The sequence below is a fragment of the Embiotoca jacksoni genome, unplaced genomic scaffold (genome assembly GCF_022577435.1).
Source record: "Embiotoca jacksoni isolate LCO1_2020_lvr unplaced genomic scaffold, fEmbJac1.0.p SCAF_16, whole genome shotgun sequence".
NCBI lineage: Eukaryota > Metazoa > Chordata > Actinopteri > Embiotocidae > Embiotoca > Embiotoca jacksoni.
In genome coordinates, this window is record NW_027185296.1 from 4,083,900 (window position 1) to 4,097,768 (window position 13,869).

Consider the following 13,869-nt stretch of genomic DNA (forward strand, 5'->3'; position numbering starts at 1 on the left):
AGTTGTATTCTTGAGAGTTCTCTCCTCACCTGTTTGGCACCTGTCTCCCTCAAACCCAGGTTCACAGAGGCAGGTCTTGTTTTCTATGGTCTCCTGGCATCTTCCTTGTTCACATGATGTTGCATTACATTGGGCTGTTAAGAAGAAATGCACAGCTAAAACAACCTGTGCCACTTTTGAAACTGTTAACACCTCTACTTATTTTTCTTTGGACAAACAAAGTTGATTCATTCTAAATCTGCCTTCAAAAAGAATCAACTTTAAATACCTTCATAACAAACTGCAGTTTTTTTATTGGCACATTTCTCATCATTCCACTTCCCTCGGTTTGGTCCGTGGTTGACGTAGATCTCTACACAAAACTCAGTGTAATGGTTGTTGTTTGGCTCGCCGATTGCCCATGATTCTTCACCAATCCATGTGCTGTTATTCCCAATCCAAGTCCAAGTTTCATTCTTGTGGTTTTTGGTGATTCCAATCCAGTAATATGGACCCTGTGTTTTGTTTGGCAGCTTGGAGACTACAAAGTTGTTCTCTGTCTGGTTTTGGATCACCACCATGTCTGTGTAGTGTTTTTGGCACCAATTTCTAGCATTTGTCCAGTTCATTTTAGTAGATGACAAATGATACGTCCATCCCAAGGTAGCCTCAGCCAGGGAACTCCCTAAAAAGAGTTCAGGACATCTCATAGTGTGATCATTCATCATCAGATGTAACAGAGATCCTACACACTGTTATGTTCCATGTCAACTCATTTTTGCTTAGAAATTGCACATTTTGCTACAGATTTAAAACTATAAAACCCACCGAGGATGAGGATTAGCGTCCACTTCATCTTCAATAGGCAAGCAGTTGTCTGTCCAAAATAATAATGATAATAAGATGAAGGATAAAAAAAATCAATGAATAACATCATGAAAATGAAAGAACAAGAAAGTTCTTACTTACCCGGAATTGTAATATTTAAAAAAAACACTCTCCAGATTGTTTGAAATAAGCTGCTACTACAATTAAATCCTTGTTTTTCAAATCCTGTCAAACATAAAACATTATATACTAACACAAAACATTATATACTGGAGCAGTGAAGCAAGTGCATGTTAGCTGAGGATCGATGTCAGGCTTTTATATTTTCTCCTTGACTATTCAGTCCAACATTATCATAGAATACCAGGATGTTTACAGTACAGTTTGACTGTACAATGAATGGCTGGCTGAATGACTTAACCTTCCTGCTGTCTTCGCGGACACAATATGAGAGCTGCGTTCGTCCAGGTCAAATTTAACCTGAAGGACAAAAGGTGTGTAGTCCTGTAATGACAAATTTATTTAAAAAAAAAAAAATATTCAAACCTTGTCATCCAACTTCATTTCAACGTATTGACACTGGTTTTACACTTTTACCTCATTTTCATGAAATTTGTACTCATTTTTGAGTAAAAAAAAATGTGTTAATTATTTTTATTATAATGAAAATTTTATTGTAATTTCTTGATGGATTATAACAGACTGGTATCTGTCATATTTTAGTCCCAAAATTGTTTTTTAAACCATTTCATATTTTCCAATGGCAGCAAATAACAGCAAATAATCACACCTGCTGCCCTCCCGGGTCAAATTTGTACTGGCTGGTTTGACTGCTTGTAAGGCATGATGGAAAATTTATCAAGATTTTTTTTTCCCAAACCTCATCAGTCAATTTTATTCTAATTTATTGAAACTGGTTTTACACTTAAAAAAAAAAAAAAATAAAAAAAAAAAAATAAAAAAAAAAAAAAAATTATGCTCACTAGACCTAATTTTCATGAAATTCTTTTTAAACATTTTGAGAAAATTGTGAATTATTTTTATTATAATGAAAATAAAATTGTATTTCTTGATGGATTATCACCAACTGGTATCTGTCATATTTTACAAAGACTTTTTTTTTTTTTTTTTAAACATTTCATATTTTCCGATGGCAGCAAATAGTCCTCCTGTTGTCAAAACTGACGCAATCTGTTTTTTAGTGCTTGTAAGGCATACTGGAAATTCATCACAACATTTTTTTGTCAAACCTTGTCAGCCAACTTCATTCCAACTCACTGACATTGGTTTTACGCTTTTTATTCTTCTGAAATTATAATTCATTTTTGAGTAAAAAAGAAGCCAAAATTGTGTATTATTTTTTAGGATAAATAGGACCAAAGGAAAATTTATTGATGGAATAGCACTGGAAATAATTCCACCAAAAAAAAAAATTGTGTTCTTAAAATATTGACTCAAAATTAATGTTGCAACATTTCTGTGAATTTGCCAGCACTGTCTGAAGTTTCAATCATCAAAGTTACAGAGACAAAGTCCATACTGTCGCTGTCAGCCCGATTGTAAGATATCAGATCTTTTTTCTGGTCCCACTAAAGTGCTGACACAAAGACACAGAAGTCATTGAAACAAACAGTAGTGATAATCTGTAAAACAGATTACCTCAGAAATATTCTCCTTCCTTCCTTGCATACCTCTCACCGTTATTCATCTATTCTGCTCTTCCCTGACCTTTATGATGGTGGGTGGGAGAAGTCTGTGCTGTTTTGGAGAAAGATTTCTACCGGACCTCTGAAAATAACTCATGATGTGTTGGATTGTCTTGATGAATCTCATTGTTCATAATGTGTGAATACTGCAGGTTGGTGCAGAGTTGGTAACTGGAGCATCAAGGCTGGCTGAACGTTTGGATCAGTGTGGGGACACAACTGACAATTTGTATCAGTCGATGCTGGAAGATGAAATAATAAATACATTTGCCAAAACCAAGTGACAATTTGAAGTTTGGTTTTTTTTTTGACATTTTTTTATTAGTTTTTGTGAGTATACCAGAACATTTCATGCACAGATGTGAACATAAAACATGATTGTGTGAAGTGTAATTATTAAAAGCCAACACTGCTTCAAACATACAGAAATATGAGCAAACATTTCATACAGACTGGCCATCTCTTAAATAAATAGTACATAAATAATATAAGTAATACTATGAAATCATTCACAGTTATGCAATGACATGGCAATCCACACACAATGTCAAGTAATATTTACAGTGACATGAGAAGAGCCACATTTCCAGCATGTTCATAAAACTGTAGAACAATGTGTTCAATATAAAACTCCCATTGAGAGAAAATACAAATGTCTGAGCAACATTACAAACCAATCATGGATCTTTTACAAATTTTAGAAAAACATAATACAACCAGTAAATGCAAATGTCCATGAGCTATATCAAAAATTATAGCTCTGACAGATTGGATTCACCTGTTAACAAGTTGTATAGTAATGTGAATTATTAATATTGTTCACATTTATCAACTAAGTTAAAAAAAAAAAAAACAGCTACACATTGTCCTTGTTGTCTCTGAAGAATATAACTGTGTTCTATATGAGGCTGTCGATGCTGTTTTTGTAGACCTGTGGGGGTGGCTCGATGTCAGAGTTGCTGTTAAAAAAAAGACATAACAAGATGAGAATGGCAATTCAAAAAATTTTTACAAAGGAAAATATTCAGTTTAAGAGGCAAATGCTTATCTCACCTGTTCAGCTCAAACTTGGCAGCTTTCTGCTTCAGTCGTTTTAAGACCCACAAGGTCAGACACAGAGCAGATGATAAGAGAGTGCCCCCTGCTGCCACACCAGCGGCAAGGGTAGTAACTGGAGATGGAGGAACTGTGGAAGCATGACGAAATGACCTTTTAATCTCTAATTTGGATTTTAATCTTTAGTGTATTGTGTTTACATTTCTTATTACACTTGGCTCTTTATTTTTGTCTGTTTTACCTTGACAGGTGGGTTTGTCTCCAGTCCAATTGCCATGACGATCACAGGTCAGCAGGTCATGTCCATCTAATATGTAATCTTGATCGCATGTGAAGGCGCACTGTGAGTTGTAAACTGTACTGTTTGTGCAGTTTATATGGCCGTTTTCAGGAGCCTCAAGCAGCAGGCATCTTACAGCTGGTGTAAAAGAGAATAAGACATCACATACTGAACAAAAAGATCTTATTTTAGTGGCAATAAACCACTGCCTGAAAACATTTGAGCATGCAAATAAACTAGTTTAATTGGTTCGCATGTGTACCTGTGCAGGTTGGTGGTCTGGAGGTCCACTGCCGTAGCTGTGTGCAAGTCATGCTGAGTGCACCTTCCAGCTCATGGCCTTCATCACAGCTAAAATCACAGACCATATGAAGTGGGTAGGGGGTGCTGGGAGAAACAGGTGAAGACAGAGAAGGGCTGCAGCTGATTTGGCCACTTGTTGGAATCTCTGGAGCCGGACATCCTACTGCTACAAAACAAAATGAAAACAAAAAGATTAATGAGATATCATGATGCAGCACAAAAGTCCACAAACAGACTTGGAAAAGTTCTGTAGTGAGTTAACGATGTTGTAGGCACAGATTGATGTGAAAATAGGCTCTCAAACCTTTGCAGGTAGGTAAGGTTTCACTCCACTGTCCGTCCTCAGAACACTTGGTGTAACTTGGTGTTCCCTGCAGTTCAAAGCCTGGCTCACAGCTGAAGCTACAGATGGAGTTTGGCTGCAGATCAGTCAAAGGTTTGCTGCAGTGAGCGATGAGGTGAGCTTCTTCCTCTGGATTCTGACAAGTGATGTCTAACACAGGAAAATAAGTTTACAAATATATATTTAATGAGCTTGCCACAAAAAACAGTGCTTTCAACTGTATAAAAGGCAGTTGGATTATACTTAAAGTGTTCCCTCACCTTCACAGCGAGGCATCTGCTCACTCCACTCGGCTGTTGATGTGCACGTCACTCTGCTCGGTCCCACCAGGCGGTAGCCGGGGGCACAGCTGAAACTGCAGGTGTTTCCGAAGCTAAATCTCATATCTGTTTCATCTCCACAGCTGAGAAAGCCATTCTGTAGATACCGCAGAGCAGGACACTGCACAGCTGCAAAGCAGAGGGGCAACAGAAGAGGTCAAAAGAAGCATTTAAATAAAACACTATCTGATAAATGTTTCCTTCATAATATAACATATACAAAATGGGTACAATAGAAAAAACATAAAATAAGTGTCTGTACCGATGCAAAACGGCTGTGATGCATTCCAACTTCCTGATGATTCACATTGCAGTGTGTTCGATGTGGAACCAGCCAGTACATAGCCCTCATCACAGGTAAAGACACAGGTGGACTGATAACTGGAGGGGCCCAAAGGATCGGAGAAAGTAATGGATCCGTTTGCAGGACCAGACAGCTTTGGACACTGAACCGCTGTAGATGACAGGACAAAATAGCTACTTTAGAGCAGACTCCATCACCGTGATAATAAAATTCAGTTGCTTGTATTGGAAGTACTTGAAGTCACATTACAGCTTCTCAATAAACTTCAACTCACGTTCACATGTAGGAGGCTGTTCGGACCATGCTTTCGAGTCAGTACATCTCAGAGGTCTTGGCATACTCAGCTGGTGTCCTTCCTCACAGGAATACTGGCACACGGAGTCGTAGGAGAAGTTTCCATGCTTATGAGTGCAGTTTACACTTCCTTTGTGTGGGACAGTCAACTCGTTTTCGCTACACTTTACAACTGCCAATGAGCCAAACAGGACAAAATTAGATTTCAAGGCCTGTAAGTGACTTAGAAATATGTAAACTTAAATAATAATATTGTATTTTCTTACCTTGCTCACACTTCTCGCCATAAAAACCTCCAAAGCAGTCACACACGTGGCTGTTGATGGTTTCGACACAGTCTCCGTGGACGCATGAGTCATTCTTACAGGCAGCTGCATAGGGACAGAAGAAATACATTCATATACCTTGCTAAAAATGTAAAACCAGTGTATCAATGACGACTCAAAATGGTTTGATCATTAGGTATCCTAATCCCAAACTATTGCTCACCTGTGTAGCACAGAGCAGTCTTCATTTTCCCGCACCACTCATCGTTCCACTTGCTGGGTTGCTTATTCCTTTTGATGTACATCTCCACACAATCCTCATTCTTCCCCACATGTGCCCTCATCTTGCCATTGTTGGGTTCGCCCCTTGCCCAGTTGACTGCCTCTGCTGTCAGAGCCTTTTCAGTCCCTACCCAGGTCCAGACTTGATTGATCTTGCGGATCCCAATCCAGTAGTAGTTGTCTCTCTTGGGCAGCCAGCTGTTCAGATGCTCGATCTCCCCCTGGTTCTGGATTGCCACCATGTCTGTGTAGTGCTCCCTGCACCAGGCTCTCGCTTGTGTCCAATTCATAGTGTTGTTTGAGTAGTAGTAAGACCAGCAGTCTACACTAGTCCACATGCACAACACTGAGGATAGAGGACAGACATACATGTTAGATGGTGGAACAATAAGAATGGATTTTAAATTAAAGGTTATGTCTGCATTAGATTTACATACTTGAGAAAAGAAAGGTCAAGCGGCTCCATGAGGTTGAGATTTTACTTCCGTGTGTCTGACTTAATCCAAAGCAGAACTCCTATAGAAATTAAACAAAAAGATACATCAAGATAAATTGATATCAAACAATCCATCACTGACCATAATCTATAATTGAATAAATATGCATTAAAGAGAACTATATCCAAATTGTCACCTCTGCACTCACCATTTTAAGTTGTATCTGTGATAACCTACAGAAAGCTCTTAGTATTTATATGGGCTCAGCGTGTCTCAGGGTGAACTAACTCTGAGTTTTATGTGCCGAGGTGCTTGCTTTTATACACTTCACTGATCCGGTCCAGATTTCCTGGAAGCAATTATCGCAGTCAGGATATTCACTGGGAATTCCCCCACCCCTTCCACTATTGCCCCATCCTACATGGGAACTCACTTTTCCTTTCTGTCTTTATTGTTGTCAACTAAAAGCTAAGAAGATAAAAGGCCAGTAAGAAGGAAATTAGTTTTGGAAGCTGTGTAAACCTCTGAGCTGATAAAACTGCATCTGAGAAAGTTTTGGGATTGAAATTTCTCCTTATTTGGATTTGAACCTTATTTTCCAACAAATGAAAGCTGAGACCGTTATCTTCAGCAGCACTGATTGGGACCTTTTGAGTTTGCAGTTGTGTTGTCAGTAATTTGGACCAGTCCAAGTCCAAACTTCATAAGTGTGTGTGATGATTGATTCAGACTGATGCTTATTAGTAGTACAAAGTGTCCCAGCAAACTTGTGTGGAACATGCTTTTCACTGTTCAAAGGAATTAATTGACAGGATGTGTTCATCAAATGAATAAAAAGGAAAAAAAAAAAAAAAGAATGCAATGGGAGCCAACAAACTCTTTTTTATGAGTGTCCAGAGACGGGATATGTGTAATGCAGGAATAGAGGCGTCTGCTGGCTGCTGATGTGTTTCTAAAAAGTGACAGTTCATATCCTTCCTCTCTGAACTGAGACGCTGGATAGTATCCATTGTTGTTTGACACTGCTTAATCGCCACCTTTTCCTCAGAAAAATAATATAAACTCACTAATTATCTCGCACAGAACAGATCCCAATGGAGAAATTCAGTTTCAGCTTTGATAAGAACAGCATAAACACATGCTAATTCAGATTAGTCTTCATACATTTAAATGTGGGTTAAACTAAACCAACTGCTAGGTTAGGTTAGGTTAGGTTAGGTTAGGTTAGGTTAGGTTAGGTTAGGTTAGGTTAGGTTAGGTTAGGTAGCTACTTTATTAATCCCCAAGGGGGAATTTTCTTTGCTACAGCAGCATACAGGAAAGCAATAAAATAATAATAAAAAGCAATAAAATAACAGTAAAAAATATATTAAATATAAAATGCACAGTATATACAATACAGTATATTTTTATATTTTTTTTTAAATATATTTTTTATATCACTCTATGTTGGTAAAAATACTATGATTACTGTCATAAACATGCAGAGGAATAGTCATTTTGCTTTTAATTAATATTACAGACAATATTTCAGAACAAATGGGCCATTCAATCACCATAACCTACAAAAAATCCAAACATTAATTTATCCTTGTGCTCTTAATTGGCATGATAATGCAGGAAACTCCCAGTCTATGACTGTTTCACAAACTTCATATTCCTTCGCAGGATGTACTACTGGTTCAAGAGACCATCCAGCAAACAGAGGTCTAGTAAGTATATCCATCCTGCTGTCCGCTGAAGTGTTTCTGAACCAAAAACTACATCCCTGTCAGCTGCAATCCTGACCCAGAGGTCTCTCTGATGGACAATAGGAAAATCATTGGCCCCAGAAAATGACAAATAAAACAGAAACATAATAGAACAACTTTACTACATTAAAAAAATGTGCTTGCCAAATGTAGACATAACAATGATGTTCCTTATTTATTATAAACTAGTTGGAGATTATAAAATGCAGTGCGCAAATGTTTCGATGACTTCAAGGCTGTAAATTCAATCAGTTTCCTCTCACTGCCATATGGAGTCGCCAGCGGGCGAGCGCAGTGTAACCTGCACATCGAAAGCTACGGGCTGCAAATGGCCTGTCCCTTTAAGAGAGGAAATAGAAGTCCTGATCCAAATAAAGGCATTTGAGAGGACGCACCATATTCTCTGTAGTTGCCAGACATCTGATCATCTTGAGAGTCCCCGGCGGTTTGCGTAAAGCTTCAGTCGCAATGGCAGACTTCCTGGCTAAAATCCCCGATGTGGAGATAGATCCAGACGGAACTTTTAAGTACATACTGGTCAGAGTGAAAGTTAAAGATGGCGATGTTCATAAAGACATAGTCCGAGGCACAAAAAGTGCAGAGTATCACAGTAAGTTTGTTAATGTAGTTTGCTACAAGATGAGCGTCAAGTGCGTCAGTTCAGTTCGAGATAACGTGTAAACCAAAACGGATGAGTTGTACTGTTGCAGATTTGACACAATACGGGGTCCTTTTGGTGCTTTGTCCAAACATGCAGTGCGCATTAATACAGCACAGACACATGAGAAGGATGGCACAGTAAATTATTTGCAAATTGCTTTTAATTGTTGAATATTTGACTATCCTGAATCAGTGTCTTTTCTTTTAATGATTTCAGATCACATATTTGAAAAGGTCAATCCAGCAATGGAGGCCCTGGGGATGGAGTGTAAATGCCTTGGAGGAGGAAAGATAGAGCACAACAGCCAAGAGAAAAAACTGCAGGTGTTTGGAGAATCAACTGTAAGTTCATTTGAATGTAATCAATCAAATATATCCTCAGTGACATAAAATGGGCTAGTATCAATGTTCTCACTCATTTTCAGGCCTTTGGCAAAGCAGACCACTCTGTGTCTGTGGAGAAGCTGAAGATCGTCTTCAGCAACTATGAGATCACCTGGTCTGACGACAAAAAATAAGAGTATAAACCTCCATCTCATTTCGAATGGCTGCCTTTAATTATCAGTTCCAATACTGAAACCACATAATACTGCTTTAACCATGCTGTACAGCTATCATTTGATTGAAATACAGTACTTTTGAATTTAACAGTTTGCCTCTGATTCTGTGAAAGCATAAGTTCTGACTCCTAAAAAGGATTTACCTTAAACTCTGCATTGGTTTTTGAGGGCAGGTCAGCTGAACTTTGAAGGTTGTGCTATGAACTCTACGAACACCCTCTTAAAATAGCAACGTGTTTTAATTAGTGTATTATTGGCTTCATTTGAACTCGAGTCCATTTGCCAAGCGTAAAGTCCAGACAGGAAGGGGTGAGTCAGTTGGAATCACAAAAATATCCTGTTACTCTGAGGGAAAGTTTATTGTTTGAAAAACCAGAAAGAGATAACTAGGGGCATTTTCTCTGCACAATGGTCAGACACTTTCATTTGTGTGTAATGCTAAATATTGATAGATGTCTAATTTTTTTATTTTTTTTTTATTTTTTTATTTTATACACTTTATTAATCCCCGAGGGGAAATTTCATCACTACAGCAGGGGGGCTTTCAGGGGGGAGATGCTGCAGCAGGCTGCCACTAGCGCGGCGCCAGGTAACCTGACCTGAGGTGCATGTTTTTGGATGATGGGAGGAAGCCGGAGAACCTGGAGAGAACCCACGCAAGCACAGGGAGAACACGCAAACTCCGCACAGAAAGGCCCAGGACCGGATTCGAACCCGGAACCTTTTTTGCTGTGAGGTGACACTGCACCACCGTGCCGCCCAAATTCACCTATTCAATTCAATATAACTTAAACAGTTATTCTCACAGTTTTGAAAAGACCATATTATTTTCTATTTCCTTTTCACATTTATATTTAGCATGTAATGGTTTGTTGGTATTAATACATATGTCCATGTAACAACTAAACAGGTGTGTCTTACTAAATAACATGATGACATTCGGCAGGAACAATGTTGACTGAGATCACCTTAAACAGTTAGAATGTAAACAGTTGCCTCTCTGCTACACGTGCAGAGATTAATATGTCAATACGTTTTGCAGGTATTTGATCATAAATGTAATGAGAAATTAAAATTTTGACATAATTATGGCACTTTAAAAAAAGTCAGAGCATTACAGAGGGTATTGCAGTTATTCCAAAATGGTGACGTGTACACTAGATTTTGTAGAAATCTTTTCAAGATCTGTTAAAATCATGAGACGTGAACAGCATCGTGGCGTTAAAAGAAAAGTCAGATCGAAATGAATAGGATTTGTCATGTGGGTTAGACATCTCTGTGAAATGTTGAGTCAATGCCCCTGAAAGATTTTGAGATATTTCACAAGATAAGTAAAAATGTATATGATTGACAGCATCGGCTGTTCAGATGACTTTAAAGGGGAGATTGATGTTACTGTTTTGATGAAATGCCACCTGACCTGAATATTACCAGACTATTGAATAGGCAGTTATACTCATACATTTGTCCTAAATAAAGGCAAGGGGCCTTCGAGACCTACTGTTTCAATTGGTTTAGTTTGTGTGACTTCTAGTGGCCAAAGTAATTATCAGGACTCACACCCAGGAGACCGCTGTTTATGTCCCACATAAACAGAAAAGTCAATGTTGACTTATTTTAAGTTATTTTAAGTATACGTAAGTTAACTTATATAACATATTTAAGTTTCTTAACTCACGTGCATACTTATTTGAATGCAAACCATGATTTTTCCCTAAAACTAACCAAGTAGTTTTGGTGCCTAAACTGAATCAAACTATGACTGTTTCATAACTTTAATCAACTGTTTATTATTTTTACTATGGCAATGAAGTTCCGATAGGCTGTCACTGCTACTGTTTAACAAACACATATTGTTGACAACAGCCTCTTGAACCAACTAGGTTGCCAAAACTGGATGAAAGTGTTTAGTTTTGTGTTTTCTTTGGTGTTATAAAAATATGTTATAGGATTGGCCACATAAGGTATAGAAGTATAGCACAAAATGACCTTTAAAAGTCCACATCCTTTTCCTCCAGGTTTTTCCCACATAAGATTGATGAGGGTTTTAAAGGTTCATGTAGCAGTGCGGCACAGTTTCTTTTTTCACTTGTGACTCTGATTTACAAGAAAACATTTAGCGTGTGAATGGCGTGTAACAGAATTAGCTCCTCTCGACACACCGACGATAGCTCCGTTCTCTTTGACCTTCATCAACAGACTCAACTTAGACACTGGCTAAATTCTGCCAGTTACCCTGTGACCTAAAAAAAAGAAAGAAAAACAAAAGGAATTTTCCTTCCAGTTTCTATCAAAATCCAGGGCCAGTTTCCTGCAAACTGATAACCTTTATATTATCTACAAAAAGGGAGGTCGGCGTGGGAGGCACAAGTCTTAAACTGTTTGACTCAACCCTCTTCTTGGAAAAAGAACATCTTACAGTCAGGCTTCAGTGAAATACATTACTGTCATATTACAATGCACTTGTCTGTAGCCAAACCGTAATAAGTCTTAGTCATCATGTAATGTCTGAAATATCAAAATCTATAACATTGTTGGAGGCCTAAAATGTAATCTTCACAATATCTGCATAATGATCAGAGTATTATTTTCTTGGATGTGTTCAAATTACCCCATTTCTATTGTTTGTTGTGTGTTGATTTGAAGTATTTACATATTGGATTTTTGAATCGTAAAATGTGTGACCTTTTGGGGTCATGAATTAACTTTAACCTCTAATTTATTTGTAAAATATCTTACACCAACAGCATACTCTCACTAACATAGAAAGGATTAGATACAATAGATTCATATTTGGTTATAATGATGGAAATAGCTACAACACAAGCGACTGCACTTTTGGCATGGAAATGAAAATAATTTTCTTTTGGGAGCAGTGAAAAATTCAGAAACATACTTTCCAACAATTTTGAAAAAGCCGTACCACTACAATTCTACAGGAAATTTATCAAAATGTGTGTTTTTTTTTTTTTTAGCAGATTATCCTCCACTGCACGCGGCGCTGCAATGTCCCTTATCTGAGGTGACATACGCAACAATGTGGAATCCTGTTTCCTAAACAAAAAGTTAGTTCCTTCCTGCAGCGGCAGCAGATCACACCTCAGGCTGTCGGGAAAAACAGCCACTGCATGGAGCAGCGTGTTTTACTTCCATACTTAAGATCTTATCAGTGGAACAATAGCTGGACATTATGGAGTCAATCAGGTCAGAGTCAACAGGAATTCCAGACATTAATATCATCCTTCTGTTAGCTTTACAATCTATAATCCCCTAAACATCTCAGTGACTTTCTGTGGTGTTTTGATAAGTATTACTTATGATATATAATAAATAATTTCATATAGCTTTAAACACAAAATGCAACAAAACTTTCCATGATGAGACATATTTTAGCAATCAAACATAAACTTTGTCTGTGAGTCACAAAAGACAAATTATTAAGTAGAATTTGTTACATATGAGGTGCATTTTTCACTTTGAGAGGGAAACCACTTTCAAAGGGGCATAATTTAAGCCCTTCCAGGTGTAGGTCTATTGTAGAGGCCATATGTGCCATATGTTGTCATCATAAATTCATGTGACATAATTATTTGAGCTACTGCTTTTGCTTATTTCATTCTCATGAAAGCCTTATGGTTTGTGCCTATTTTCTGTTCATTCTGTTCATCTAAATTTTAAAGTTTGTATGCCCACCTCTTTTTTTCTGGCATGTGTGGCATTTATTTAACCCTAAATCAGAATACATCTTATCACAAGTGTGCTTTGCATCTGATATCCCATTGTGCCATTCTATGGATCTATAGTGTTTTATAAAAATATACCTGTGAATATTACAATGTTTGTTTTTTTAAATTGATGAATTTAGATATGTGAAGGCACATCACTTCACGCCATAATTTGCTGATTAATCGATTAGTTAAACAACATTAAATTAATTACGAACTATTCTGATAATTAATTAACTATTCTGACTCATTTTCTAATGAAAAACAAAATCGTATTTCTGCCTCCTTCAGTCCTCTATGATACTGAACTCGAATATCTTTTGGGTATGTATACACTGTTGATTTGGGAAAAAAACAAACAAAACATTGCCAAAAATAATCAATTCAGATTCAGATTTAGATTCAAATTCAATTTTATTGTTATTGCACAGAGTACAAGTACTAGGACAATGAAAAGTAGTTTTAGCATCTGACCAGAAGTGCAAAAGAAAGCAGTAAAAGTGCAGTGCAGTGTGTTAGATAAATAAAGTATAAAAAGTATAAACAGTATGGACAGATGTATAGGTAGGTAGGTAGGTAGGTATTTACTTTATTAATCCCAGAGGGAAATTTTTTTTTGCTACAGCAGCTTACAGAAGCAATAAGATAATAATATAAATAATAGAATAAAATAATAGAATAGAATAGAATAATAGAAAAGCAATAAAATGTATACAGTCATATATACATATATGCAGATATATACAGTCTCTCTCTCTCTCTCTCTCTCTCTCTC

General features: G+C 37.3%; 2 protein-coding genes across 2 annotated transcripts; one reads left to right on the plus strand and one right to left on the minus strand.

Moving 5' to 3' along the window:
• Positions 1-2,835: 2,835 nt before the first annotated feature.
• LOC138198726 (E-selectin-like) lies at positions 2,836-6,649 on the minus strand. The gene is made up of 12 exons (XM_069150317.1): positions 6,607-6,649; positions 6,399-6,477; positions 5,903-6,307; positions 5,680-5,784; positions 5,394-5,585; positions 5,078-5,269; positions 4,756-4,944; positions 4,457-4,645; positions 4,112-4,318; positions 3,811-3,987; positions 3,567-3,699; positions 2,836-3,472 (listed from the first exon to the last, which is right to left on the minus strand). The coding sequence occupies exons 1-12, from the start codon at positions 6,607-6,609 to the stop codon at positions 3,412-3,414; spliced, it is 1,932 nt and encodes a 643-aa protein (XP_069006418.1). The 5' UTR covers positions 6,610-6,649; the 3' UTR covers positions 2,836-3,411.
• Positions 6,650-8,547: 1,898 nt separating this feature from the next.
• LOC138198755 (14 kDa phosphohistidine phosphatase) lies at positions 8,548-9,457 on the plus strand. The gene is made up of 3 exons (XM_069150363.1): positions 8,548-8,759; positions 9,027-9,151; positions 9,235-9,457. Exons 1-3 carry the CDS (start codon positions 8,618-8,620, stop codon positions 9,325-9,327), a joined length of 360 nt encoding a protein of 119 aa, XP_069006464.1. The 5' UTR covers positions 8,548-8,617; the 3' UTR covers positions 9,328-9,457.
• The last annotated feature ends 4,412 nt before the right edge of the window (positions 9,458-13,869 follow it).